Source organism: Trematomus bernacchii, unplaced genomic scaffold, assembly GCF_902827165.1.
Source record: "Trematomus bernacchii unplaced genomic scaffold, fTreBer1.1, whole genome shotgun sequence".
NCBI classification, from domain to species: domain Eukaryota; kingdom Metazoa; phylum Chordata; class Actinopteri; order Perciformes; family Nototheniidae; genus Trematomus; species Trematomus bernacchii.
In genome coordinates this window covers 1572665-1599453 of record NW_022987611.1, presented here as the reverse complement: position 1 = coordinate 1599453, position 26789 = coordinate 1572665, and the positions used below count along the sequence as shown (strand labels likewise).

General features: G+C 47.6%; 1 protein-coding gene across 3 annotated transcripts in view; it reads right to left on the bottom strand.

Moving 5' to 3' along the window:
- Positions 1–1083: 1083 nt before the first annotated feature.
- The window catches only part of LOC117483653 (NACHT, LRR and PYD domains-containing protein 3-like), a 44389-nt gene continuing 18683 nt past the window's right edge, over positions 1084–26789 (bottom strand). For all 3 annotated transcript variants that reach the window (XM_034132036.1, XM_034132038.1, XM_034132037.1), the window contains exons 4-8: positions 23933–25694; positions 23673–23846; positions 8239–8412; positions 1984–2030; positions 1084–1822 (exon numbers count right to left, since the gene is read on the bottom strand). In XM_034132036.1, the coding sequence (XP_033987927.1) occupies positions 1257–1822; positions 1984–2030; positions 8239–8412; positions 23673–23846; positions 23933–25694 (2723 nt within the window). In that variant the 3' untranslated portion in view covers positions 1084–1256. The remainder of the gene's footprint in view (positions 1823–1983; positions 2031–8238; positions 8413–23672; positions 23847–23932; positions 25695–26789) is intronic.

The following is a 26789-nucleotide window of genomic DNA, read 5'->3' as shown; positions in this document are numbered from 1 at the left end:
ATCCCTCGCCATAAAACACAATGTTGTCTTAAGTCAATGGAAAATGATCCAAACTGCACCAGACTTCATATGATGGCTAATGGTCCGGCCCTCAACAGCTCTACACCAATTATGGGATGTCATCATATGCCGTAGCCATGGCGACAGATCCCTCGCCATGAAACACTGTGTTGTCCTAACTCACTGGAAAAACGTCCAAACGGCACCAGACATCAGATGATGGCTAATGGTCCGGCCCTCAACAGCTCTACGCCAATTATGGGATGTCATCATATGCCGTTTCCATGGCAATGCATCCCTCGCCAAAAAACACAATGTTGTCTTAAGTCAATGGAAAATGATCCAAACTGCACCAGACTTCAGATGATGGCTACTAGTCCGGCCCTCAACACCTCAATATGACAATAGTGAGTTTTCCTCTAAAGCTGTTGCCATGGCAACGCATCCCTCGCCGTTAAGCACGATATTGCTATAACTCCTGTGTAAATGGTAAAAAAGTGTTCAAACTTTACATGTGTGCTAACGGTACAGCCCTAAAGACATATATGTGTCAGTTTTGAGATTTCGTCAAATGCCATTGCCATGGTAACAAAATGGTCGCCGTGAAACACGGTTTTCTCATAACTCCAGTTAACATGCTCCAAACGGCCCAGAACTTCACAGGTTTGATAACGATGCAGCCCTCAACACATCTAGGCGTATTATGGGGTGTCATCAAATGCCGTTGCCATGGCGACAGATCACTCGCCATCAAACACAATGTTTATGATACTGCTGTAAATCCCATGTACGTTGTCCGATCGGCCTGAAACTTCCCACGTTTGCCAACGGCCGAGTCCTCGAGACACCTAGACACACACCTCGACGTGCGGACAACAGCCTGCGGAGCGTCGAAGACCCGCTCAACGCTGCTTGCAGCTTTAATTATTATTATTATTATTATTATTATAATTATTATTATTATTATTATAACGTTACTCACCGTTTAAATTGACCAAATAAATGCAGCAGATGATGTTATAAAGAGGAGGAGAGGAGGAGGAGGAGAGGAGGAGGAGGAACAGATTGACTTCATAGACGCTGCTTGTTCTAAATCTTTATTGAACGTATCGATCACTACAGTCTTCAGGATCAGCTTTAATATGTTGCTTCAAGAAAACTTTATTACAGACACAATCAGTGAGACACACGGTAACCAATGAGAAGCCTCCATTTAAAACACCAACATGTGACCCAGGACAGGAAGTGGACTCCTCCTACAGAGGACACAGAGGACACAGAGACACTGAGGAGTCTGAGGAGGAACCTTCATCTAACCCAAACCCAGCGTAGAGAGGTTCAGTGAATGTGACTCTGAAGGTGTGGAGGAGGATCAGTGAGGAGGAAGAGACTCTGTAGAAGGAGAGAGAGCCAGCAGGATGATCCAGATACACTGCTACTCTACCAGAGGAGGAGGAGGAGGAGGAGGAGGAGGAGGAGATGTTTGTTCCTCTCTTATTGTGCATGACAGAGTAACCTCTATCATAGCATCTCAGACTCCAGGAATGATCAGTGTATCCAAACACACAGTCCACTATGCCTCCTTTCCTGCTGATTCCTCTGTAAGTCACTGCTATAGTAACATCTCCTCTCCACTCGACCTCCCAGTAACAGCGACCAGTCAGAGCTTCTCTGCACATCAGCTGAGGCCAGAAGGAGTCAAACCTCTCTGGATGATCAGGATATGGCTGCCTCTCTCTCACACGTGTCACCTTCCTGTTGTCCTCAGACAGTTTGAGTTGTCTGTTCACTGTGTTTGAGTCCAGGGTGAGTTCACAGGAATCTGATGAGAGACACAGACAGCAGTTTATCACCAGACTCACCTGAAGGCTTTCCTCTCTGTCAGTGATCTTTCTATAAAGCTTCAAGAGGTCATGTTCTAATGAATAAATAGCACCTCCATCATCTGTGTCTTCAGAGAGAAGCTGACTGATCCACACTTACACTTCCTCAGACCTGCTCTGAACCTCTGCTCTCCACCATGGTCCAGCCTGGAGGAAGAAACACATGTGAGAAACAGAACAGCGTATTGTTAGAATAAAGTATTTATCAATGTTCATCATAATAATAATAAATGCTATGTGTCCGAAGGGAGCAGGAGGGAGCAGATGCTTATTGATCCACCTTACTTACTGCTGATCAATGATTATCCTTTCAATCATCTCTGCAAGTTATTCCTACTTACATATTTACATTTATACATTTACAATCATTTCTCCTCTTCAATCTCCTTTCTTCATTCTCATAGTTTCCCAAAGAAGTGTTTCTGTGCATCCTTCAAAGTGAATGATATGTGTGCTTTGTTTGAACTCCTGCTCCAAGCCGCTCCATGAACCCCCCCCCCCCCCCCACAGATTGTTCTGCTCTTCTCAGAGTTCTTCTGACCTTGAGTTGTTTCAGATGTAGATCTCCTCTCAGATGATACCCCCCCTCTCTGTCTATGAACAACGTCTGTAGTGTCCTAGGAAGTAGATTATCTCTTGCTCTGTACATGATGCAGTTTGAAATGTAACCAGATCAGTAAACTTCAGTGTGTGTGACTTCAAGAATAATGAATGAGTGTGTTCAAGATATCCAACACTATTGATTACTCTTATAGCCCTTTTTTGTAATGTGCATAACGGCTGCAGGTTGGTTTTGTGTTTCCCCAGATCTCCACACAGTAACTCAGACATGGAGATATGAGTGTATCACACAGAGTATATCATGATGCGATATGAGTGTATCACACAGAGTATATCATGATGCGATATGAGTGTATCACAGAGTATATCATGATGCGATATGAGTGTATCCCAGAGTATATCATGATGTGATATGAGTGTATCACAGAGTATATCATGATGTGATATGAGTGTATCACACAGAGTATATCATGATGTGATATGAGTGTATCGCAGAGTATATCATGATGTGATATGAGTGTATCACACAGAGTATATCATGATGTGATATGAGTGTATCACACAGAGTATATCATGATGTGATATGAGTGTATCACAGAGTATATCATGATGTGTACTCCAGAGTGTGTCTTGCTTTCCCCAATAGTGCGATAGTCTCAGCCAGTTTAGCTTTGACATGATGGATATGAGGTTTCCAGCTGATGTTGTGCTCTAACACCAAGGAACTTGTTTACATATACTCTTTCTATGTTTATGTTGTCTAGGATTAACCTGAGGATTTGTTTGAGGTTTTCCAAAGAGCATAATCTTTGTTCTGCTTATATTTAATGATCATTTGTTCTTATCAAACCAATGTTTGACTTGAATCATGTCTGCTGTTATTACCTCCATTAGCTGTTTCAAACTGTCACCAGAACAAAACATATTAGTATCATCTGCAAATACAATACATGTCAATATATTTGATACTCTGCAGATATGGTTGATGTATATGATGAACAGCTGTGGACCCAACACAGACCCCTGAGGTACTCCACAAGTTATGTTCATGTCTTCTGATTTATGTTCACCTATTTCACCAAGTGTGGTCTGTTGCTTCAATAATCTCTCAGCCAGTCTGATCCCACCCTCTGATGCCATAGCTTTCCAGTGTTGTCAGTAACATGTTGTGATTAGGGATGTCCCGATCACCTTTTTTTGCTCCCGATCCGATTCCGATCATTTGATTTTGACAATCTGCCGATACCGATTTTTCCCGATCCGATCTTTATGCAATGCATTAAGAGAAAAAAAAGAAAAAAGCATTCAAGTTGTCCCTTAAACCTCACGTTCTCCACCACAGATAACGGCTGGTCATCCAACGCGATGAATTCAGCTATCTTTTGGCCTTTTCACTGTTCTGGGGCAGTTTCTCTTTCCTTTTTAAAAGTCTCTGAAAGTGTTGGTTGTTTCAGTGCCGTTACCTGAGTGGTCGCTGTGTACTCGTTGTGTTGTTGTTGGTGTTTGTTTCTCAGGTGGCGTATTAGATTGGTCGTGTTGAACGTAGCTCTGTTCTTTCCACCACGCGGAACCTCCGCCTTGCAAACATTGCATCTGGCTGTTACACTGCCTTTGCTTTCAATTTTATAATACTTCCAAACTCCTGACATTTTCTCTGTCCCGACTCCCGAGTCACCAGCTGAACGTAGCCTCTTGTTAGCTTACTGCTACTATTAGACACTGCGCCCTGCCCACTCTGTTGCCAGATTTGAGAGAAATAAGCAACCAGGTCTATGAAAACAAGCCCAAAAGAAGCAACACATACATGATGTTGTGTCATTTTAAACCAAAACTAAGGCCTCAGGATGATCCCCGATCACGTGATCGGATCGGGACATCTCTAGTTGTGATCTATGGTGTCACATGCTTTCTGTAGCTCTATCAATATTCCCACTGCTTGTTTTTTATTGTCCAAGCAGTTTGCTATTTCCTCACTTAATCCCATTAGTGCCGTACATGTTGATCTGTCTTTCCTGAATCCATATCGACTGTCGTCCAACAGCTGATGTGTTTCCATGAAACTGTCAAGTCTTTTTGTAAAACCCTTTTCAAGGATGAAAGTGGGAAAGCAAAGAAACATGTGATGTGTGTCATGGTGTTTATCCCCAGTTTGATATCATGGTATAACTTTAGCTATTTTCATTTCATTAGGGAATGTACCAGATTGAAAAAACAAGTTACAAAGATGTGTTCATGGTTCTGCAATTTCTTCAATAATGTTTTTGACTCTAATCATATCAATATGATTCCAATCGCTCGAGGACTTGCTTTTACATTTCCGTACAGTGTCTATGATTTCTCTTTCTTCGACTGCTCTGAGGAACAAAGAGCTATTGTTTTCATTCCAGAGGTCTGTATCTTCCCCTTTAGCTGTTTCTACACTTTTCATTCTTTCTGCCAGATCTGGCCCCACATTTACAAAGAATTGGTTCAAACCATGAACCACATCTTCTGTGTTATTGATAACATTATCTTTGTCAACAAGAAACTCAGGGTAACCTGTACTCTTTGCTCCGTTTCTAACGATACTATTTAATACCTTCCATCAACCTTTCATTCTGAGTACTCTCTAGTATTTTATTATAGTATTCTTTCTTACATATTCTCATAATATTGGTTCATTTATTCTTATATCTTTTATATTTATTTTCTGCTTCTGAACTTCTATATTTGATGAGTTGTCTATAAAGTGTATTTTTCTTTTTGCAGGCATTGTTTAGGCCATCAGTGATCCATGCACTGTGACTTTGTTTGTGTCTCTCTCTGCATTGTTTAGGCCATCAGTGATCCATGCACTGTGACTTTGTTTGTGTCTCTCTGCATTGTTTAGGCCATCAGTGATCCATGCACTGTGACTTTGTTTGTGTCTCTCTCTGCATTGTTTAGGCCATCAGTGATCCATGCACGGTGACTTTGTTTGTGTCTCTCTCTGCATTGTTTAGGCCATCAGTGATCCATGCACGGTGACTTTGTTTGTGTCTCTCTCTGCATTGTTTAGGCCATCAGTGATCCATGCACGGTGACTTTGTTTGTGTCTCTCTCTGCATTGTTTTGGCCATCAGTGATCCATGCACGGTGACTTTGTCTCTCTCTGCATTGTTTAGGCCATCAGTGATCCATGCACTGTGACTTTGTTTGTGTCTCTCTGCATTGTTTAGGCCATCAGTGATCCATGCACTGTGACTTTGTTTGTGTCTCTCTCTGCATTGTTTAGGCCATCAGTGATCCATGCACTGTGACTTTGTGTCTCTCTGCATTGTTTAGGCCATCAGTGATCCATGCACGGTGACTTTGTTTGTGTCTCTCTCTGCATTGTTTTGGCCATCAGTGATCCATGCACGGTGACTTTGTCTCTCTCTGCATTGTTTAGGCCATCAGTGATCCATGCACTGTGACTTTGTTTGTGTCTCTCTGCATTGTTTAGGCCATCAGTGATCCATGCACTGTGACTTTGTTTGTGTCTCTCTCTGCATTGTTTAGGCCATCAGTGATCCATGCACTGTGACTTTGTGTCTCTCTGCATTGTTTAGGCCATCAGTGATCCATGCACTGTGACTTTGTTTGTGTCTCTCTCTGCATTGTTTAGGCCATCAGTGATCCATGCACTGTGACTTTGTTTGTGTCTCTGCATTGTTTAGGCCATCAGTGATCCATGCACTGTGACTTTGTTTGTGTCTCTCTCTGCATTGTTTAGGCCATCAGTGATCCATGCACTGTGACTTTGTTTGTGTCTCTCTGCATTGTTTAGGCCATCAGTGATCCATGCACTGTGACTTTGTTTGTGTCTCTCTGCATTGTTTAGGCCATCAGTGATCCATGCACTGTGACTTTGTTTGTGTCTCTCTCTGCATTGTTTAGGCCATCAGTGATCCATGCACTGTGACTTTGTTTGTGTCTCTCTGCATTGTTTAGGCCATCAGTGATCCATGCACTGTGACTTTGTTTGTGTCTCTCTCTGCATTGTTTAGGCCATCAGTGATCCATGCACTGTGACTTTGTTTGTGTGTCTCTGCATTGTTTAGGCCATCAGTGATCCATGCACTGTGACTTTGTTTGTGTCTCTCTCTGCATTGTTTAGGCCATCAGTGATCCATGCACTGTGATTTTGTTTGTGTCTCTCTCTGCATTGTTTCACAGGACACTTTTTGTCATAAAGTCATTTCAAAATGTTTAGAAATTCATCATATGCCTTGTCCATATCGTCTCTCATATACTAGCCTCCAATTGTGATTTAGTAAGTCATTCTTAAATGCATTTATGTTTTCTTCAGTTCTCAATCTTTTGTATTTGAAATGGCTGGCGACTTTAGGTTTCTTATAACTGCAGTGATAGACAATAAGAACAGGTGAATGATCACTGATGTCACTATATAGTAGTCCCTACTGTATTGTTCTCCATAATGTTTGTGAATATGTTGTCTATTCATGTAGCAGAGTGAGAAGTGATTCTACTAGGTCTGGTGGTTTTAGGATACAAACCCATACTGTACAATGCATTGATGAAGTCTTCTGTCATTTGATGCCTTTTTGGTTTCAACAGGTCAATATTGTAATCCCCACAGATAAACATCATGTTTTGTAATGATTTAGCAAACATGTTTCTATCCTATCTGTACATGTGTCAATACAGGTTCCAGGAGCTCTGTATATACAGCTCACAATAACATGTTTAGACCTTTCCATGCACATGTCTACTGTAACACATTCAAACAAATCGTCAACAGCTGTTGTCATGCTCTCCACCACCTTCTAGTTCATTCCTTTATCCACATAGATTGCCCCTCCACTCTTATTCCATCTGTTTGTATAATTCAGTTCATAGCCATCCATCTCAAAGTCCACACCTTCCTCAGCACTGATCCAGGTCTCTGATATTGCTATGATGTTGAATGGGTTCTTAAACTGACTTAGATATTCTTTAATGTTGAGGAAGTTGGCATATAGGCTTCTGCTATTGAAGTGGATCATTGATATGTTCTCTTCTGATTCACACATTACATTGAATTGCTCTTCTGTGAAATAGTTGCAGCTGTTGTTGATATTGTTCAGTAAGTTGTTTTCCGGATCAATATCCTGACTGACCAAGACAACGTGCACATATGAAGCTGATTCAACAAAACTAAAGGACATCCCTTCTTTGCCACTTCCTCGGCTAGCTTGAGCCCTCAGTTTACCGGGTCGCTCATTAAAGCACTTCATGACTGACAACGTGGCAAATATAATGTAGTCAAACTCATCCATTTTTACAGATTCGCAGATTTTGATGCTTTGCCTCCGAGTCATCTGGGATAGATCGCCAAGATGCCGACCGGCAGAGACCCTGGCTGGCGAAAACAAACAAAACCGAACCAAGCTCCCCAAGTTTAACGAAACAAAAAACAGACAAACAAACAACTAAGTGAAACAATTAATAAGCACAAAAATAAACCTACGTCAAATGAACGCATATTAAAGAGTCCGGATCGTCCCTCTGGAAATCTAAAATGTCAAACAGAATCTCATCTCAACATATTTAGCAGTTGGTAAGATATCTCAGTCAGAACCAAATTCATAAACTGACCATCATTATCCTCCCTAGAGCCAGGAAACCAGTGGTTCTGATGTTTGGACTGAATGGCTGTTTCCATGTAATAAGACTTCAAGGTTAACTCACTGCTGTGAACATAATCAAGGGAAATGAGACGTCCTTCATGATGGAAGACCAGAGATGAAGGAGATTCAATTAGAAAAATAGGAGGAAGTCAGTCTGTCCATACCTGAGAGTGTCCAGTCTCCAGAGTGGATCCTCCCGTCCAGCAGACAGCAGCTTCTCTCCTGAGTCTCCTGGATGATTGTAGCTCAGGTCCAGCTCTCTCAGATGGGAGGGGTTGGATCTCAGAGCTGAAGCCAGAGAAACACAGCCTTCCTCTGTGACCAGACAGCCTGACAGACTGGAACCAGGGAATACAGTAAACTCAGTGCTTTAAAAAGTCACATGAACAGGAACATCATACAGAGGTGGACCATCTTCATCAACATGAACAAAAAGCTGGATGAAAATAATTGAACTGCTTGAAAATAAAAAGCTGAACTCTGACCTGAGAGTCTTCAGTTCAGTGTGGACTCTCCAGTCCAGCAGACAGCAGCTTCACTCCTGAATCCTTCAGGTCGTTGTTACTCAGGTCCAGATCTCTCAGACTAGAGGACTGGGAGCTGAGGACTGAGGACAGATCTTCACAGCTTCTCTCTGACAGGTTACAGCCAGTTAACCTTGAAAGAAATAAATAAATATGACAACATTCCTTTAATATTAAATGTGATTGAGCGCAAGGTTTCAACATACAATCTTTTCTAGTTCCTTTGTCAAATTATACCATCTGTTTGTCTGTGCATGTTTGTGTTTGTCAATCAGTTAGATACATTGAGATGTAGATAAGTGACGCCATCTGTCTTCAAATATAATCAGATTGTTATCATGGTTTTGTGGTTTATTGTTTTGAAGAAGAAAAATAAACAACAAACCGAAGGAGAATCGAAATGTATTATTATTCTAATTTGATAAAACTGGAAATTAGTCGATAGAAATGGCTGAACAAAACCAATCTGACAGTTAACATATCAGCTGAACTCTGAACTGAGAGTCTCCAGAGTAGTGTTGACCCTCCAGTCCACCAGACAGCAGCTTCACTCCTGAATCCGGCAGGTCGTTGTTACTAAGGTCCAGCTCTCTCAGACTAGAGGACTGGGAGCTGAGGACTGAGGACAAAGCTTCACAGCTTCTCTCTGACAGGTTGCAGTCAGTTAACCTTGAAAGAAATTAATACATGACAAAATTCCTTTAATATTAAATGTGATTGAGCGCAAAGTTTCAACATACAATCTTTTCTAGTTCTTTTGTCAAATTATACCATCTGTTTGTCTGTGCATGTTTGAGTTGGTCAATCAGTCAGATACATTGAGATGAAGATAAGTGACGCCATCTGTCTTCAAATATAATAAGATTGTTACAACAACAAAGATGGCGCCGCGAACGGCTGCTTCGATGTTACGGTGCGCTTTGTTTTCAAGGTTCAAGGTTCTTTATTGTCAAACTGACATAGCTACAGAGTAATTATGTTGTTGAAAATCTTATGTCACAGGCTTCTCCAATAATGCAACATAATAACAATACAGATAGCAAGAGCAATACAAAAAGAAAAATAGTTATAAAATAAAGTGAGCATGTGGAATAGCGCAGTACGAGTCTATATACAAGTTATTGGAATGATATATATTAGATATTAGATACATATTACTGAGTAGCAGATGAATGTTTTGAAGTTGTTTCAGCAGTTCAATTGTTTAACAGTCTCACTGCCCGTAGGAAGAAACTGTCACCGAATCTTCTTGTCTTTGCCAGGATGCTGCGGTAACGTCTGCCAGACGGCAACAGAAAGAACAGTTTGTGGCTGGGGTGATGGGGGTCTTTGATAATCCGTAGTGATTTCTTCCTGAGCCGCTGGGAGTAAAGGTCCTCCATGGATGGCAGCTCCGTCCTGGTGATGTGCTGTGCAGTTATATGTCTCACAGGCTCCGCCCTCTACTGGACTCTATGGGTACTACCTTATCCCGCGTGCATTCTCCCACTGAGACTTCTATAGACGTAGCCGGCCCAGGGCGGGCCTACCTGAATGCGCGCGCATCACACCGTATAAAAGGAGGCCTCGCCTCCTGACTATCATCCTTTTTCTCTTCAGCAGCGGAAGTGATTCCAGAGAGTAAAGTGTAGGACCAGCCCGAAATGCCCAAATCTAATTACCCTTCTGCTTCACGTCCTTGGGGCCTGACCACGCGGTGGGTAATATGGGCCCGACGCTGACATGCCCAGACTGCCAGATGATCCCGCGGCTCACACGAGAGCATCGTGGGCAGCACTTCCTGGCGAGGGCTACCCCGCAGGAGGAGTCGGTGGATCTGGAGCTCGACGTCGTGGACGTAGGCGATTCGGGGAGCGAGGTGACGTCGTCCCGGTTCTTCCGATGGGGGACGAGGAGGACGCCTCGCTGACCGGAGGTCCAACTCTCAGGTCTGCGCGGATCGATTTCCCGGCGGTGATGACTCTGGCGGCGGAGCGTGTAGGCTTACCGCTCCCCCCACCGCTGCCACTAAGGCCTGTAAACCGCCTGAGATTTACGGCCCGGTGCGTCCGGCGCAGCCGACCTTTGTTTCGCCCCAGCTGCCAGAGGTATGGCGGTGTGTGGAGGCGACATGGCAGCAGCCATTTAAAACGAAGGCCCCGATAGCCGCCATGGCGGTTATCGTTAAGGTGGTGGATCGCTCGGACACGACATGTCCAGATGTGCCCCCCCCCCCTCGATGGGAGCCTGGCGGCCCATCTGCTTCCGTGGCTGGTTGGGCGGAGGGTAAACGTCCTCTGCCCCCGCTGCCACGGGACCGAGACACCTGGAATATCTGGATAAATTGTTCAAGCTCGGTACGCAGATGGCGGCTGCGGCCGATAATCTTGGCGTGTTGGCGTCTTCCTGATCACCCCTCAGGCAGACGCCCCCGCCCTCCCGTCTCAGGACGAGAGCGATTATTCGGACCACGCTGTTAGTCAGATGAGTAATCTGATTTATGGCGTGGCCACCGCAGCAGGGCGGATGATTTCCCTGGCCACAGTGGCGTCTCGTCACGTGTGGCTAGGGCTCACGGCCCTATCTAAGAAGGACCGAGAAGATCTCCTCGGAGCCCCCGTGTCCACGGAGGGGCTCTTTGGGTCGGTCTCCTCGGTCACCCAGCGCTTCAGCCGCCTAGAGGAGGAGAGAGTCCAGCTTAGCCGTATGCTATCGCTGGCTCCTCCTCAGGCCCCGCTACGTGCCCCCCTCGCGTTGCCATGCAGGGGAGGGAGCGTAGTGCGACAGTGAAGCGGAGGGAGAGGCGCCGGCACGGGGGTCCCGTAGCTGCGGCGCCCTCCACCTCTACGGCCCACCGCGTGGCACCGGCATACCGGCAGTCACGGGGAAGGGCTGCCCGATCGAGGCAGGCTCCGCAACAGCAGAGCACCCGGGTGGGGAGCTCCATCTTCGCGGAGTTAACTGCCTATTTAATGCCCAGATCCCTGTCAAAACTTTTAAAATAAAGATGGTGTTGATCTGTATCCAAGTCTGAGTGTCCTTTGTTTCCACAATACACTTGCACATGTTGATGACTGTACAAATTCCCCACTCGCCGCCCCAGCTATAGCTCCTGTTAGGGAGGAGGCTAGTGGGAGTGCGCAGATGAGAGTGATAAACCGCAGGCAGCACTGTTATAGTGCGGTGCGGGTACAGGGACATTATGGCCTACGTTTTTCTGTTAGAAAACATTCTATGCCTGAAGCTAAGACTCCAAATAATGCTGTTACTATAGTGATATGGGCTGCATTATAGCAACGCCCGCACTTGTAAAGAGGCGCGTGGCGGTGCGTTCAGGGGCCTTAGTAAAACACACTACGCCTGTAAAAACTCCGGTTAATGCTGTTTTCCATAGTGAGGAAAATAGCATTATGACGACGCGCGGCCCCCCCCCCGAGAGCGGGCCGCGGTGCGTTCATGGACAGAAGAAGCTCCGATTAATGCCTCTTTCTCTCAGGAAACAGCATTACGGCGGAGCGCGCGCTCTCACGGGAGCGTGCCGTGGTGCGTTCAGGGACCTCAGTGAAAAATCTGCCGTTTTTTTCTCTGAGTGGAAACTGCATTACAGAAAAACGGCCCTTTCTGTGTCAGCCCCCCATGGGTCAAACTTCCTTTTATGGAGGGTTTGACGGCGGAGTGAGCCACCAGAGAGTACCACAGCTTCATAGCTGCGGCTCCGCAGCTGATTGCACATCCCCTAACACAATGTTATGGGGAATGGAAACTCAGCTGTGTACTGACAAGGTGGATGGACAGGACGCTGAAACGGGGCTATTCACTCCAGTTTGCAGCATCCCACCTCCTTTTATGGGCATGCGAGAGGTAAATCTGTCTTCCCAGGAGGAGATGGGTTTCCTCTCAGCAGAGATTCAGGCTCTGGTGCAGAAACAGGCTGTGTCTGTTGTGCATCCTCAGCACAGAGAGAAGGGTCTTTATTCCATGTATTTCCTGGTTCTCAAGAAAACAGGGGAATTCAGACCTATTCTAGATCTCCGGGGCCTGAATCGTCATATTTCCAGCAGGAAATTCCGCATGTTAACTGTGAAACAGTTACTAGGGCTTGTGCAGCCAGGCGATTGGTTCACCACCATCGACCTGAAAGACGCGTACTTTCATGTGGAAATTGTTCCAGAGCACAGAAAGTATCTGCGTTTTGCCTTCCAGGGAATAGCCTACGAATACAACAGGCTGCCGTTCGGTTATTCCCTATCCCCACGCACATTCAGCAAATGTGTGGCCACAGCGCCTCAACCGCTGCGCGCACACGGCATGAGAGTTTTCTTTTACATAGACGACCTCATAGTCATGGCTGGGTCCCGGGAACAGGCAATGTTTTGCACAGCACAGTTGATCACACACCTAACCAAATTAGGTTTTGCGATCGATTGGAAAAAGAGCACCCCCATACCTCGCCAACAGGCATTGTATTTGGGTGTGGGGCTCGATGCAGACGCGCTGCGTGCCACCCTGTCAGAGAGCAGACGTGCGCCCCGTCTCAGGGCGGTGCACAGGCTGCGACAGGGGGCAACAGTGACAGCTTTAACTGTCATGCAGACTCTGGGTCTCATGGCGGCTGCTCACATGGTGAGTCCCGCTGGGGTTACTACATATGCGCCGCCTTGTGGAGGCACAAACGACGGCTGGTGACCATCCTTCCCCCCCTCAGTGGAGGGCAACCTCCGGTTTTGGGGGTCTCCGGACCACCTCCGGAGGAGGTCTCCACTGGGACGGGTGACCTCCTACATCACAGTGTTCACGGACGCGTCCAGAACAGGATGGGGAGGGACCTGCCTGAAGAGGGCTATAGGTGGGCGCTGGGCTCTGACAGAGTTTCGACACAGCAACCTCCTAGAGCTAAGGGCAGTAGTCTTAGTCCTCCGGCATTTCATGCCCCTAATTCAGGGGAGACATGTAATGGTCAGGAGCGACAACAGCACCACAGTGGCTTATATCAACAGGCAGGGCGGAGTCCGCTCCGCCTCCTTGCTGACCACAGCGGAGGAGCTGTGGTTATGGGCCTCAGAGGTGGTGTTATCTCTGAGAGCCCTCCATGTCCCGGGACTGGAGAACAGAGGGGCCGACCTCATGTCGAGGGGCGGCCCCCTGCCAGGCGAGTGCTTCACCCGGAGGTGGTGAAGCAGGTCTGGGCCCAGTTCGGGAGAGCAGTGCCCTGTGGTTCTCCATGGCCCTGAGCGACGACCAGCCCTTGGGGGTGGACACGTTTGCACACGAGCCATGGCCAAGGAAGCTGCTATACGCCTTTCCACCGCTGCGTCTCATTCTCCCTCTCCTGGGGAGAGTGAGGCGAGAACGTCTGGCAGTCATTCTGGTGTCACCGAATCGCGTCGGGGCTCCGTGGTACTCAGAAATGACACAGATGAAGGTGGGCCAGCCCTGGGCGATCCCCCAGTTCTGGGGGGCGATGTCTCAAGGGGCAGGTGCAATCGGGGCGTTACCCACTCTGGGCCGTCCTCTTCAGGCTTGGCTCCTGAGAGGGACAGGCTGAGACAGGGTGGATTGTCTGACAGCGTTATTCAGTCTATCCAGGCAGCTAGAGCAGAATCCACCACAGCCTGTTACAGGCCAAGGTGGCTGAGATTCCAGCATTGGTGTGAGGAGCGGGGAATGGAGCCCCTATCTTGTGAGTTGGGCTCTATTTTATCCTTCTTACAGTTACTGGTGGACAGAGGGCTGGCGCATTCCACAGTGGAAGTGTATGCAGCAGCCATCTCGTCCTGTCATGAGGGATTTTGGTGGCAGGTCAGCCTTTAATCAACCACTGATGTCGCGGTTTTTACAGGGGGTTAGGAGACTGCGCCCAGTAGTGCACGTCTCCACCCCGCAGTGGGACCTGCCCCTAGTGCTCGAGGCTCTGGCCTCGGGACCATTGAGCCTCTGGAGCTCTCCTCTCTGAAAGCATTGTCGTGGAAAACAGCTTTGCTTCTTGCCTTAACGTCAGCCAAAAGAGTGTCCGAGTTAACCGCTCTGTCGGTGCACCCGAGTTGTTTACTAGTTCGGGGTGACCAGAGCGGCGCGGCACTTAGACCAAACCCCTCCTTTGTGCCTAAAGACCTAAGGAGTGCGTTCAGGTCGAGGGCTATTCAGTTAGGGGGTTTTAGTCTCCCCCCCATGGGGGGCCAGGGAGGCTAAACTGCACCTCCTCTGCCCGGTGCGTGCGCTAGCATGTTATGTGGAGCACACGGCTGCCCTGAGACACACCGAACAGCTGTTTGTGTGCTTCGGGGGCGGGGTGATCGGGAAAGCTCTGTCCAAGAAACGCCTGGCAGGCTGGCTCTGCGAGTGCATTGCACATGCCTACGGACAGGCAGGGAGAGCCTGCCCCACGGGGATTCGTGCGCACTCCACACGGGCTGTAGCTGTGTCAACAGCCTTATTCAACGGTGTGAGTGTGGAGGATATATGCACAGCGGCGTCTTGGTCGACGCCAGGCCCCTTTATAAGGTTTTATCTCTTGGACATGTCTGGCTCTTTCTCCTCGTCTGTGCTTGCTGAGGCAACACAGGATTTGTAGTGGGGGGGGGGGGTTGTGGGTCAGTTGGCATCTGACCCCCTCCCCGGACGTGATGCGCCTTCGCCTTTCCTGGGCCCTCTGAGGGTCCCGGGATAGGCAAGGGGCGCGCTGGCCCGTTACGGCAGGAGGGGGCAGCCCCCCCACATTTTTTGTCCTCTCACACTCTGCACGGGGTCAGTGTTTGAGTGTGAGGCATGGGCGCTGGCGCTCTCCCTGTTATCCTTAGGGATTCAGGAAGGCAGGTGCGTAGTAAGCCCATACGGGGCCGAGGGGGCTCTCCCCATCCATCTATGGGCGGGGGGGGGGGGGTCCCCCGGCACTGTTTTTTGAGCACACTTTCTGCGAGGTAAGCGCAGCACGGTGTGCTCTGTCAGCCGCAGCCCAGATTTCTCCTCGGTCACAACCGGGTTAAAGGAGAGGGTGGGGCAGCAGCTGCTGACCAGAAAAGCCGGTCAGGGGCAGTAGGGTGGATTGGTGTTGGACGACAGTGCGCGTATACATCAGGGCTCCACCCACTGTACCCATAGAGTCCAGTAGAGGGCGGAGCCTGTGAGACATATAACGGGGGGTTACGTATTGTAACCCTAGTTATATAAGCACAGGCGGAGCCCTCTACTCAGGGCACTGTCTGTCCTATTCCGCTCGCTGAAGAGAGGTATAGGATGATAGTCAGGAGGCGAGGCCTCCTTTTATACGGTGTGATGCGCGCGCATTCAGGTAGGCCCTCCCTGGGCCGGCTACGTCTATAGAAGTCTCATTGGGAGAATGCACGCGGGATAAGGTAGTACCCATAGAGTCCAGTAGAGGGCTCCGCCTGTGCTTATATAACTAGGGTTACAATACGTAACCCCCCGTTTTCACCACCCTCTGTAAAGCCTTACGATTGAGGTCGGTGCAGCTGCCGTACCAGGCCGTGATGCTGCCAGTCAGGATACTCTCTATCGTGCACCTGGAGAAGTTGCAGAGTATCCTGGAATCCATTTTGAACCTCCTCAGCCTGCGGAGGAAGAAGAGCCGCTGTCGAGCTTTCTTGGTGATGGTGGTGGTGTGAAGAGTCCATGTCAGGTCCTCAGTGATGTGGACCCCAAGGAACCTGAAGCTGCTGACTCTCTCCACCGTAGTCCCATTGATGGCAATGGGGGCGTGTCCCTCTCCCTGCTGCTTCCTGTAATCCACAATCAGCTCTTTTGTTTTGCTGATGTTGAGATGGAGGTTGTTATCCTGACACCAAGATGTCAGGTTTTCGACCTCCTCTCGTCATCGATGACTGTCGTGTCATCAGCAAACTTCACGATGGTGTTGGAGCTGTGTGTGGCCACACAGTCGTGAGTGAACAGGGAGTAGAGGAGAGGGCTGAGCACGCAGCCTTGAGGGGCACCGGTGTTGAGAATCAGGGTGGAGGATGTGATGTTTCCCACCCGCACTGCCTGGGGTCTGCCCGTGAAGAAGTTCAGGATCCAGTCACAGAGGGCGCTGTTCAGCCCGAGATCTCTGAGCTTGATGGCCAGCTTGGAGGGCACAATGGTATTGAATGCTGAACTGTAGTCAATGAACAGCATTCTCACATATGTGTTCCTGTTCTTCGGGTCCAGGTGTGAGAGGGCAGTGTGGATGGTGAGGGCTATGGCGTCGTCTGTGGACCTGTTTGCTCTGTAGGCAAACTGCAGGGGGTCCAGAGAGTCAGGGAGGGAGGAGGTGATGAATGATTTGACTAACCGCTCAAAGCACTTCATTATGATGGAGGTGAGTGCTACTGGGCAGTAGTCGTTGGGGCAGGTGATGATTGTCTTTTTGGGGACAGGAACGATCGTGGAGTGTTTGAAGCATGTGGGGACTACATACTGCAACAGGGACCTGTTGAAGATGTCTGTGAACACCTCTGCCAGCTGAACTGCACACACCCTGAGAACACGGCCAGGGATGCCATCAGGTCCAGGAGCCTTGTGTGGGTTAACCATGGATGTATAATAAGAACTGGATACAGCGTGGGAGGCGGGGCCTCATTCATTCCTATGAGAGTTGCTCATTCGCGCATGATGATAAAATGGCCCAACTTTTGAGAGAGCGAAACGTCACAGATTACCCGGCATGCCTGAGAAGTACCCGTATGTGCGCTCATAGCGCATGCGCAACTTTAACCATGCCCCCCAAAATGCTCGTTCACATCAAGCACGTCAATTTGCGTACACGTAACAGCACCGCACGTTCATGACAGCATGGTAATGTTTGTTATGATAGATTTGATATTAACGAGGCGGCAGTTAGCAGCTAGCGGTTAGCTAGTAATTATGCTAATTTACACATCAATCGTTATGTACTTTTATATTACGCTGTAACAGGATCTAGTGATATCCAAGCAACAGAGCTTCATTTAGCATGAAATAATTATTGCACTGTATATATATATATATATATATATATATATATATATATATATATATATATATATATATATATATATATATATATATATACACACATACACACACAGTGCAATAAGCTTCTTAGTGCAATAAGAAGCTACAGGGACGTTAATCTACGTCGGTAATATTAACTTTATTTAATACAACATTTACGGTACAAGATTTAATCATACAGCCCATGTAGTATAATATTTTACAAATGATGAATTACAGCAAACATGTGCAATATATCCATTATTACAGCTCCGTGGGCTGGCAGTAAGGCGATATGGGTCCGTTCTTATTGTGCATCCATGGGTAAAGATAAACTCATGTAGTGCTGAACACGTAACATGAACGTGCCGGGCGGCGCGGTCCCGTGGGTTAGATGCGCGTTCATAATGCAGAGGGAAATAACTCTCAGAATAACGTTATTAGCACATTTTACAACTTGAGGAACGAATGTTTTTAATAAGGGCTATACAAGTGTTCATACTGGGTAGTTTATTTAGTTTAAAAAAAATTATCCAACGATTTACAGACCACTCTTTCCCCATGTAAGTCAATGGGAAAAAGTGTTTCCGGGCCTGGCAACCAAAAGGAAGTGTAGTACCGCCGTTTGGCCAGCACGAATATTTTCATCAGAGTCCGGCGCACTTCCTGGGGGCTTGGGGTTAACCCTTTTAAAGGATTTACACACATCTGCCCTGTTTAAAACAAAAGGGCAGGATAGCTCCTGGTCCTTCTGTACCTCCACAGCCTGGCTGCTCTCAAAGCGTGCAAAAAAACTGTTCAGCTCATCTGGGAGAGATGCGCACGCAGACACTCCCGCAGCACCCCCCGCTGCTCCTTTGTAGTCTGTCATTGTTCTTAGTCCCGCCCACATATTCCTGGTGTTACAGCCTTTGAAGTCAGATTCCATCAGATTCAGATTGTACTGTCTCTTTGCATTGTTAATTGCTCTCCGGAGATCGTACCTAGATTTCCTGTACTCCTCCAAATCTCCAGCTCTGTGCGCGATAGTGCGCGCTTTCAGCTTGCCGCGCACCTCGCAGTTTATCCAGGGCTTTTGATTTGGGAATGTTCGTACACAAACCTTCGGTACCACGTCATCGATGCATTTCCCAATGTAGCAGATGACAGTGTCCGTGTGTGTGTTGATGTTATTGTCCTCAAACACACTCCAATCCGTAGATGCAAAGCAATCCTGCAGTGCTGCATCTGACTCCTCGCTCCATCGCTGTACTGTCCTTGTTATCGGTCTGTCCCTTTTAAGTTTCTGCTTGTAAGCAGGCAGCAGCAGCAGTGAGATGTGGTCTGATTTGCCGAAGGGAGGGCGAGGGAGAGCCTTATATCCATTTCGAAAAGGGGAATAAACATGGTCCAGTATGTTTCCCCCGCGCGTCGGGCAGCTGATGTGTTGGTAATATTTTGGCAAGACCTTCTTCATGTTGGCGGTGTTGAAATCTCCGGCCACAACGAACGCTGCATCTGGCCGGGAAGTCTCAGTTTTTATCAATAATCCCAAACAGCTGATCGAGTGCCGTGTTGTTGTCGGCGAGCGACTGCGGCGGGATATACACTGCTGTTATCACAACAGATGTGAATTCCCTCGGCAGGTGAAAAGCCCGGCATGTGCTCTAGATGAGCGGAACAGTCCGAAGAAATAATCTTCACATCTGTGCACCAGTTGTTATTAGTCATTACACACACACCGCCTCCCTTACTTTTCCCCGAGTTAGCAGTCCGGTCCTGACGAAAAATAGAGAATCCGTCAGGAACAATGGCGGAGTCCGGGATAGCGGGGTTGAGCCAAGTCTCAGTGAGAATCAACACGTTACAGTTCTTAATGTCCCGTTGAAAAGCAATCCGGCTTCTGAGTTCATCTAGCTTATTTTCAATGGATTGAATATTAGCCAGAAGAATACTCGGAAGAGGGGGTCGATTCTCTCGTTTCCTCAGTCTGACCAGCAGCCCGGCCCCCTCGCTTTGTCTTCTTCTTGCGTCTCTCAGGTAGAACAGCAACAGGTAGCCATGGCGAATCTCCATTGTCTGTCGGAGGGTTATTATTGTCCACGAAGTTTCGCAATTGAAGAAGTTCCTCTCTGCTATATTGTATGGCAGAGTAGGTGCGGTCGGCTTGCATGTTGCGAACCATGTTAAAAGTAAAACTGCAAAAGTAAAATAAATATGTACAAAATACGAAAAGGGGCAAAGTTGGAGAGGAGCACAAAGACGATGCGGCCATCTTTATCGGTGCATCTTCACAAAAAAGATGTCTTGTTGTGTGCGTTAATTCAGTGTTTACATACTGTACACCGAACTCTTTCACTAGGGAAGAGCTCCTAAACATTAGAGAAACAACTCCAGCGGATTACTTTCCCACTTTTTTCTGTTCTTCCGTGGAATTACTGGACATTCTCGTAAAAGGTTCCCTCACCTGCATTCGAGCACTCAAACGCCACAGGAGAGGGAAAAGGGCCGGGACACTGGTGCACCTCCGGAGCCGCGGACTTCGCACGCCGCTACCCGGAATATTTCTCTCCAACGTGCGTTCCATAAGCAATAAACTGGACAAGCTTCAGCTACTGGTTAGTAGAAACAGAGACTTCTCTTCATCTTTTGTTTTGTGCTTCACTGAGACCTGGCTGTGTGGATCGATTCCTGACTTGGCGCTGCAGCTGGGAGGCTTCCAGCTGCTCAGAGCGGATCGCGACACGGAGCTCTCTGGCAAATCAAAAGGTGGAAGAATATGTTTTTACACAAACATTGGCTGGTGCAACGATGTGACAGTGATTCTGCAGCACTGTTCTCCCATTCTGGAAACTTTTATCATCAACTGCAGACCCTTTTATTCCCCCCGAGAGTTCTCCTCATTCATACTGGTTGGTGTGTACATTCCACCACGTGCGAACGTGCAGGAGGCGCAGCGCACACTCGCCGACCAGATACTGTGTGTGGAGAGGACTTATCCGGACTGCCTAGTTATTGTTCTTGGTGACTTTAACAAAGGCAACCTCAGCCACGAACTCCCAAAATATAAACAATTTATTAAATGCCCCACCAGACAGGGGAATATTTTGGATCACTGCTACACAACCATCAAGGGAGCCTATCACGCCGTCCCCCGCACTGCATTGGGCCACTCTGACCACACCATGGTTCACCTAATTCCTGCATACAGGCAGAAACTCAAGCTGTGTAAGCCTGTAGTGAGGATATTCAGGCAGTGGAGCAGTAAAGCTAAAGGCCCTGACACACCAGGCAGTCACCAGAGAACTCGCCGACATCCGACACCGACAGATCCATCGACGAGTTCTCCTGCGTATTGGCCGTGTGTCGCACTGAAATACACCGCTTTACTACAGCCCAGCACGTACGAACTGCGCATGCGTGAGTGGCAATAACTCTCCTTACCAGCAGGCGGCGGTAGTGTGTATTCGTCATTCAAAATAGGCAACAACCGGAAGACAGAGAAGAAGAACAGACTGATATACAAACAAATAGCGGGTGCCGTTCGAAACATGTTTTAGAATATAAAAATACATGCATGATGAAATGAGCACATAAAGTGCAGACATACTATAAAATCACAGTTAATAGACCTGCATCTGATGATCGCAGTGTTCTGGCGGGTGTGTAGTTTATTGAGTCAGCAATGTAATAATGGCCACTTCTTGCTAAATTTACGATGAGATGAAAAACCGGACTTGACCAAACAAATCACGGAGCTCTCAGCAGAGGACAGCCGGGGACGCTCCCGCCGATATCAGAGATGTCCCTGCTATGTGTGGAAGGTAAGAGAGGACATTTAAATCGTTTGTTTACGTCCCTCACTTCCGTTTCGCTTCTCATTTGCTAGCTGAACAGCTGATCAGAGTGGTTTCTTGGCCCGATAGCTTGTGTCCAACACCCGGCCGATTCAACATGTTGAATCGGCCGGGTGTCGATCGTGAAAGGCCAAATAAGGCGTGTCACGGCCGAGGGTTCGGGACACACCAAATTAACTTTGGGCAACAAGGAACCCGTTTTCGCCCAACAACGCAAGACGGCCGATATCGGCCTGGTGTGTAGGGGCCTTAAGGAGGAACCTCAGGCGTGTTTGGACTGTACTGACTGGGACATGTTTAGGACTGCAACGCAAAGTCTGGATGAATATGCAGAGGCTGTGACGTCATACATCAGCTTCTGCGAAGACAGCTGTGTACCAACACGCACCAGGGTGAGTTTCAACAACAACAAGCCCTGGTTCACACCAAAACTGAAACAGCTAAGATTGCAAAAGGAGGAGGCGTTTAGGAGTGGCGATAAGGCACGTTTTAGAGAGTCGAAGTACGTCTTTGGCAAGGCGGTGAGAGGCGGTGAGTGATGCTAAACGACAATACTCTGAGAAACTTCAACATCAGCTCTCAGCAAACGACTCTGCTTCTGTCTGGCGTGGTCTCAGGCAGATCACAAACTACAAGCCAAAAGCCTCCCTCTCCATGAACAACCGACGCCTTGCAAACGATCTGAATCAGTTCTACTGCAGATTTGAAGACAGAGAGTTCAGTCCTGACACCATCCCCCATGACACCTCTCAACAGCTTCAGTCTCACACCTCCACATCCCCCTCCCCTTCAGTATCTCACTCCCCCACACCACTGACCTCCCCTCGACACATCAGACTCTCTCTCAATCAATGAAAGGGATATAAACAGACTTTTCAGTAAACTCAATACCAGAAAAGCAGCTGGCCCTGACAATGTCTCCCCCTCCACCCTGAAGCTCTGTGCTGATCAGCTGTCTCCTGTGTTTACTGACATCTTTAACACCTCACTGGAGACATGCCACGTCCCAGCATGCTTCAAAACTTCAACAATCATCCCGGTTCCCAAGAAAGCAAGGATCACAGGACTAAATGACTACAGACCCGTCGCCCTGACCTCTGTGGTTATGAAGTCCTTTGAGCGCCTTGTCCTGTCCCACCTGAAATCCATCACAGACCCACTCCTGGACCCCCTGCAGTTCGCCTACAGAGCCAACAGGTCTGTGGACGACGCTGTCAACATGGCCCTTCACTTCCTCCTCCAGCACCTGGACACACCAGGAAACTACGCCAGGATCCTGTTTGTGGACTTCAGCTCCGCCTTCAACACCATCATCCCGGCTCTGCTGCAGGACAAGCTCTCCCAGCTGCACGTGCTCGACTCCACCTGCAGGTGGATCACAGACTTCCTGTCTAAAAACAGTGGAGATGGTCGTGGACTTCAGGAAGACCGCAGCCCCACCCACCCCCATCACTCTGTGTGACTCCCCAGTAACTGCTGTGGAGTCTTTCCGCTTCCTGGGCACCATCATCGCCCAGGACCTCAAATGGGATCAGAACATCTGCTCCAATTCATTCATAGCATTCTATTTCCATGTAAATTACTGCTTTATTTTATTTTTATTTTATTGCTATTTAAAGGTAGGGTAGGTAATTTTGGAGAAACCAGCTCGAGTGCGCTAAAATTTGAAAATAAACAGCCGGGAAAAATCTGCCACTTCCTTACAGAGCCCCTCCTCCAACACACGAACGCGCACATGACCAATGAGGGCACGAGATAAGTTTGTGCACAGATGGAAGGCTGACAGGCAGGTAGGCCATCCAGTTATTTTAGCCGGGCCGGCTCAAATGATTGGTCGTGCTTTTTACAGTACTATGGCTTCCACAGATGACATTTTTTTATGGATTTTTTGTCAAAGCACTTAAGATATTCATTGCTATCGGGATGTTAAGAGCATTCCATGGAATATAACAACAAGTGTATCTCGAGCCGGTTTCTCAAACTTACCTAGTGGTAAGTGGTGTAAAATATTTTGTGTTTTATATTAGATTTCTTGTTTTTTATATTTTATGTATGCACCATGACATCAAGTCAAATTCCTAGTATGTGCGAACCTACCTGGCAATAAACCTGTTTCTGATTCTGATTCTGATAATGGTTTTGTGGTTTATTGTTTTGAAGAAGAAAAATAAACAACAAACCGAAGAAGAATCGAAATGTATTATTATTATAATTTGATAAAACTGGAAAAGAGTTGATATAAATGGCTGAACAAAACCAATCTGACAGTTAACATATCAGCTGAACTCTGACCTGAGAGTCTCCAGAGTACAGTGTTGACCCTCCAGTCCACCAGACAGCAGCTTCACTCCTGAATCCGGCAGGTCGTTGTTACTCAGGTCCAGATCTCTCAGACTAGAGGACTGGGAGCTGAGGACTGAGGACAGAGCTTCACAGCTTCTCTCTGACAGGTTGCAGCCAGTCAGCCTGGGGAAAGATCAGCAGTGAACACAAAGAGTTTTGTTCTCATATCTCAAACTGTTCCTAGTTAATGTAGTTTTATCTCCACTTACAGAGCTTTCCTGGAGGCTTTGACCACTGGCAGCAGCCTCAGAAGAGCCTCCTCTGAAGCAGAGTATTTCTTCAGGTCAAACACGTCCAGATCTTCTTCTGATGACAGTAAGATGAAGACCAGAGCTGACCACTGAGCAGGAGACAGTTTATCTGTGGAGAGACAGCCTGAACTCAGGTACCGTTGGATCTCCTCCACTAGAGAACGATCATTCAGTTCATTCAGACAGTGGAACAGGTTGATGCTTTTCTCCGGAGACGGGTGCTTTCTTATATTTTTCTTGATGTATTCAACTGTTTCCTGGTTAGTCTGTGAGCCACTTACTGCCTGTGTCAGCAGGTCGTGTAATAAGGTCTGATTGGTCTTCAGTGAAAGACCCAGGAGGAAGCGGAGGAACAAGTCCAGGTGTCCGTTTGGACTCTGTAAGGCCTTGTGCACAGCATTCTGGTAGAGATGTTTAGGTTTTTGTCTGAAGACTTTAGACCACCAGGGGGCCATCAGGTTGACTCCAGAGTTGATGAAGGTCAGATGGACATGAAGAGCAGCCAGAAACTCCTGAACGCTCAGATGGACGAAGCAGAACACTGTGTTCTTGTACGTTCCTCTCACCTCTTTAAAGACCTGTGTGAACACTCCTGAGTACACTGAGGCTGCTTTGATATCGATGCCACACTCTCTCAGGTCGGACTCATAGAAGATCAGGTTGCCTTTCTGCAGCTGCTCAAAAGCCAGTTTCCCCAGAGACTCCATCATCATCTTCCTGCTCTCTGGACTCCAGTGTGGATCTGTCTCAGCTCCTCCATCATACTTGACGTTCACTTTGGACTGAATCACCAGGAAGTGGATGTACATCTCAGTCAGGGTCTTGGGCAGCTCTCCTCCCTCAGTTTTCAACATGTCCTCCAGAACTGAAGCAGAGATCCAGCAGAAGACTGGGATGTGGCACATGATGTGGAGGCTTCGTGAGGTCTTGATGTGGGAGATGATGGTGCCGGCCTGCTCCTGATCTCTGAATCTCTTCCTGAAGTACTCCTCCTTCTGTGGGTCAGTGAACCCTCGGACCTCTGTCACCATGTCCACAAACTCAGTGATCTGATTGGCTGCTGCAGGTCGTGTGGTTATCCAGAGGTGAGCAGAGGGAAGTAGCTTCCCCCTGATGAGGTTTGTCAGCAGCCGATCCACTGAGGTGGACTCTGTGACATCAGTCAGGACCTTAGTGTTGTGGAAGTCCAGAGGAAGTCGACACTCATCCAGACCGTCAAAGATGAACACAACCTGGAACTGATCAAACCTGCAGATTCCTGCGTCTCTGGTTTCAGCGAAGAAGTGATGAACAAGTTCCACCAAGTTGTACTTTTCATCACTCACCACATTCAGCTCTCTGAAGGTGAATGGAAATATGAACTGGATGTCCTGGTGGGCTTTGCCTTCAGCCCAGTCCAGAGTGAACTTCTGTGTTAAGACTGTTTTCCCAATGCCAGCCACTCCCTTTGTCATCACTGCTCTGATTGGTTTACCTCTTTCAGTTGAGCCTTTAAAGAGGTCTTCTTGTCTGATGGTTGTTTCTGATCTGTCTGGTTTACTGGATGCTTGTTCGATCTGTCTGATCTCATGTTCCTTGTTGACCTCTGTGGTGTGTCCCCTGGTGATGTAGATCTCCGTGTAGATTTTATGTAGGGATTCAGATTTGTCCATAAATGTGATATTTTCATATGTTTCCTTCAGGTTTGATTTGAGTTCACCTTGGCACTTAGTGAGAATATCTGAATGAATAAGAAATACATTTACATGAAAGACACATCAAAAGATTTCCTTCTAATTGGACCCATTTCTGACAAAATAGCAGGTTATTTTCCTTATGTCAAGTCACTGGATATTGTTGCATATTTATCTGTACATTGTCCAGTATAAGTTCCACCCCACAGAGAACCATCTGTTTTCCCACAGAGAACCATGGCCCTAAACCTGACTGACTCTTATTCCTGCTGCTACCAGCAGATCCCAACACCCACTGAGGGTGTGGACACAGCTCTCTCTCCAGTTATACAGGAAGTGGATGGCTCTTACTGTGTTGCAGTATACTCCTGCAGTAGCCTACCATCTACAAGACACCCTGGGGGGTCCCAGTAATAACCCGTCCCTTCCTCACCAAGTCATGTAGGACGGCAAATGATACCCCCTTCCACCTATAGGCGGCTGGGCCATTAGTAATGACTAGGACAGTCCCATTCAACATCCTGAGACTGAGTCAGCAGCTAACCTACACTGTGGAAAACAGCCGGGGTTTATCCATGACTCCCCCTCCTGAGATATCTGACAGTTCGGCAGGACAAACCTCATTCCAAACAGAAATGGCCGTTTCCTGGGAAAACGTAGCACTCAAGGACTCACTGCCATTTCAGAGCACACTGATGACTTTCTGGTCATTCCTCTGATCCATCCCCTCCCCAACACTGGCTTTTAGCATGACCCACTTGTATTACATATCTCCAATGTCCCACCAGGATAAACTCGTTAATATAGCATTGGTGGTTCAGTGGTAGAATTCTCACCTGGATGCCCGGGTTAGATTCCCAGCCAATGCAGCAGAGTGTTTAAGTGGCGCAGTCTGCAGGAATTTGTGTTGGGAACCGAAGGGTCGCCGGTTGGAGTCCCGATCGGACCAAAATAATACGGAGTGTAGACTGGTTCCTGGAGAGGTGCCAGTTCACCTCCTGCCCTTGAGCAAGGCACAGAACCCCCAACTGCTCCCTGGCGCTGGACAGACTGGCCGCCTGTTTTGCTCAGGCCTCTCTCACCTGTCCTGTGCATGTGTGTGTATTGTACTGTCTGTTACCACAACCGAGTGAATCACTGAG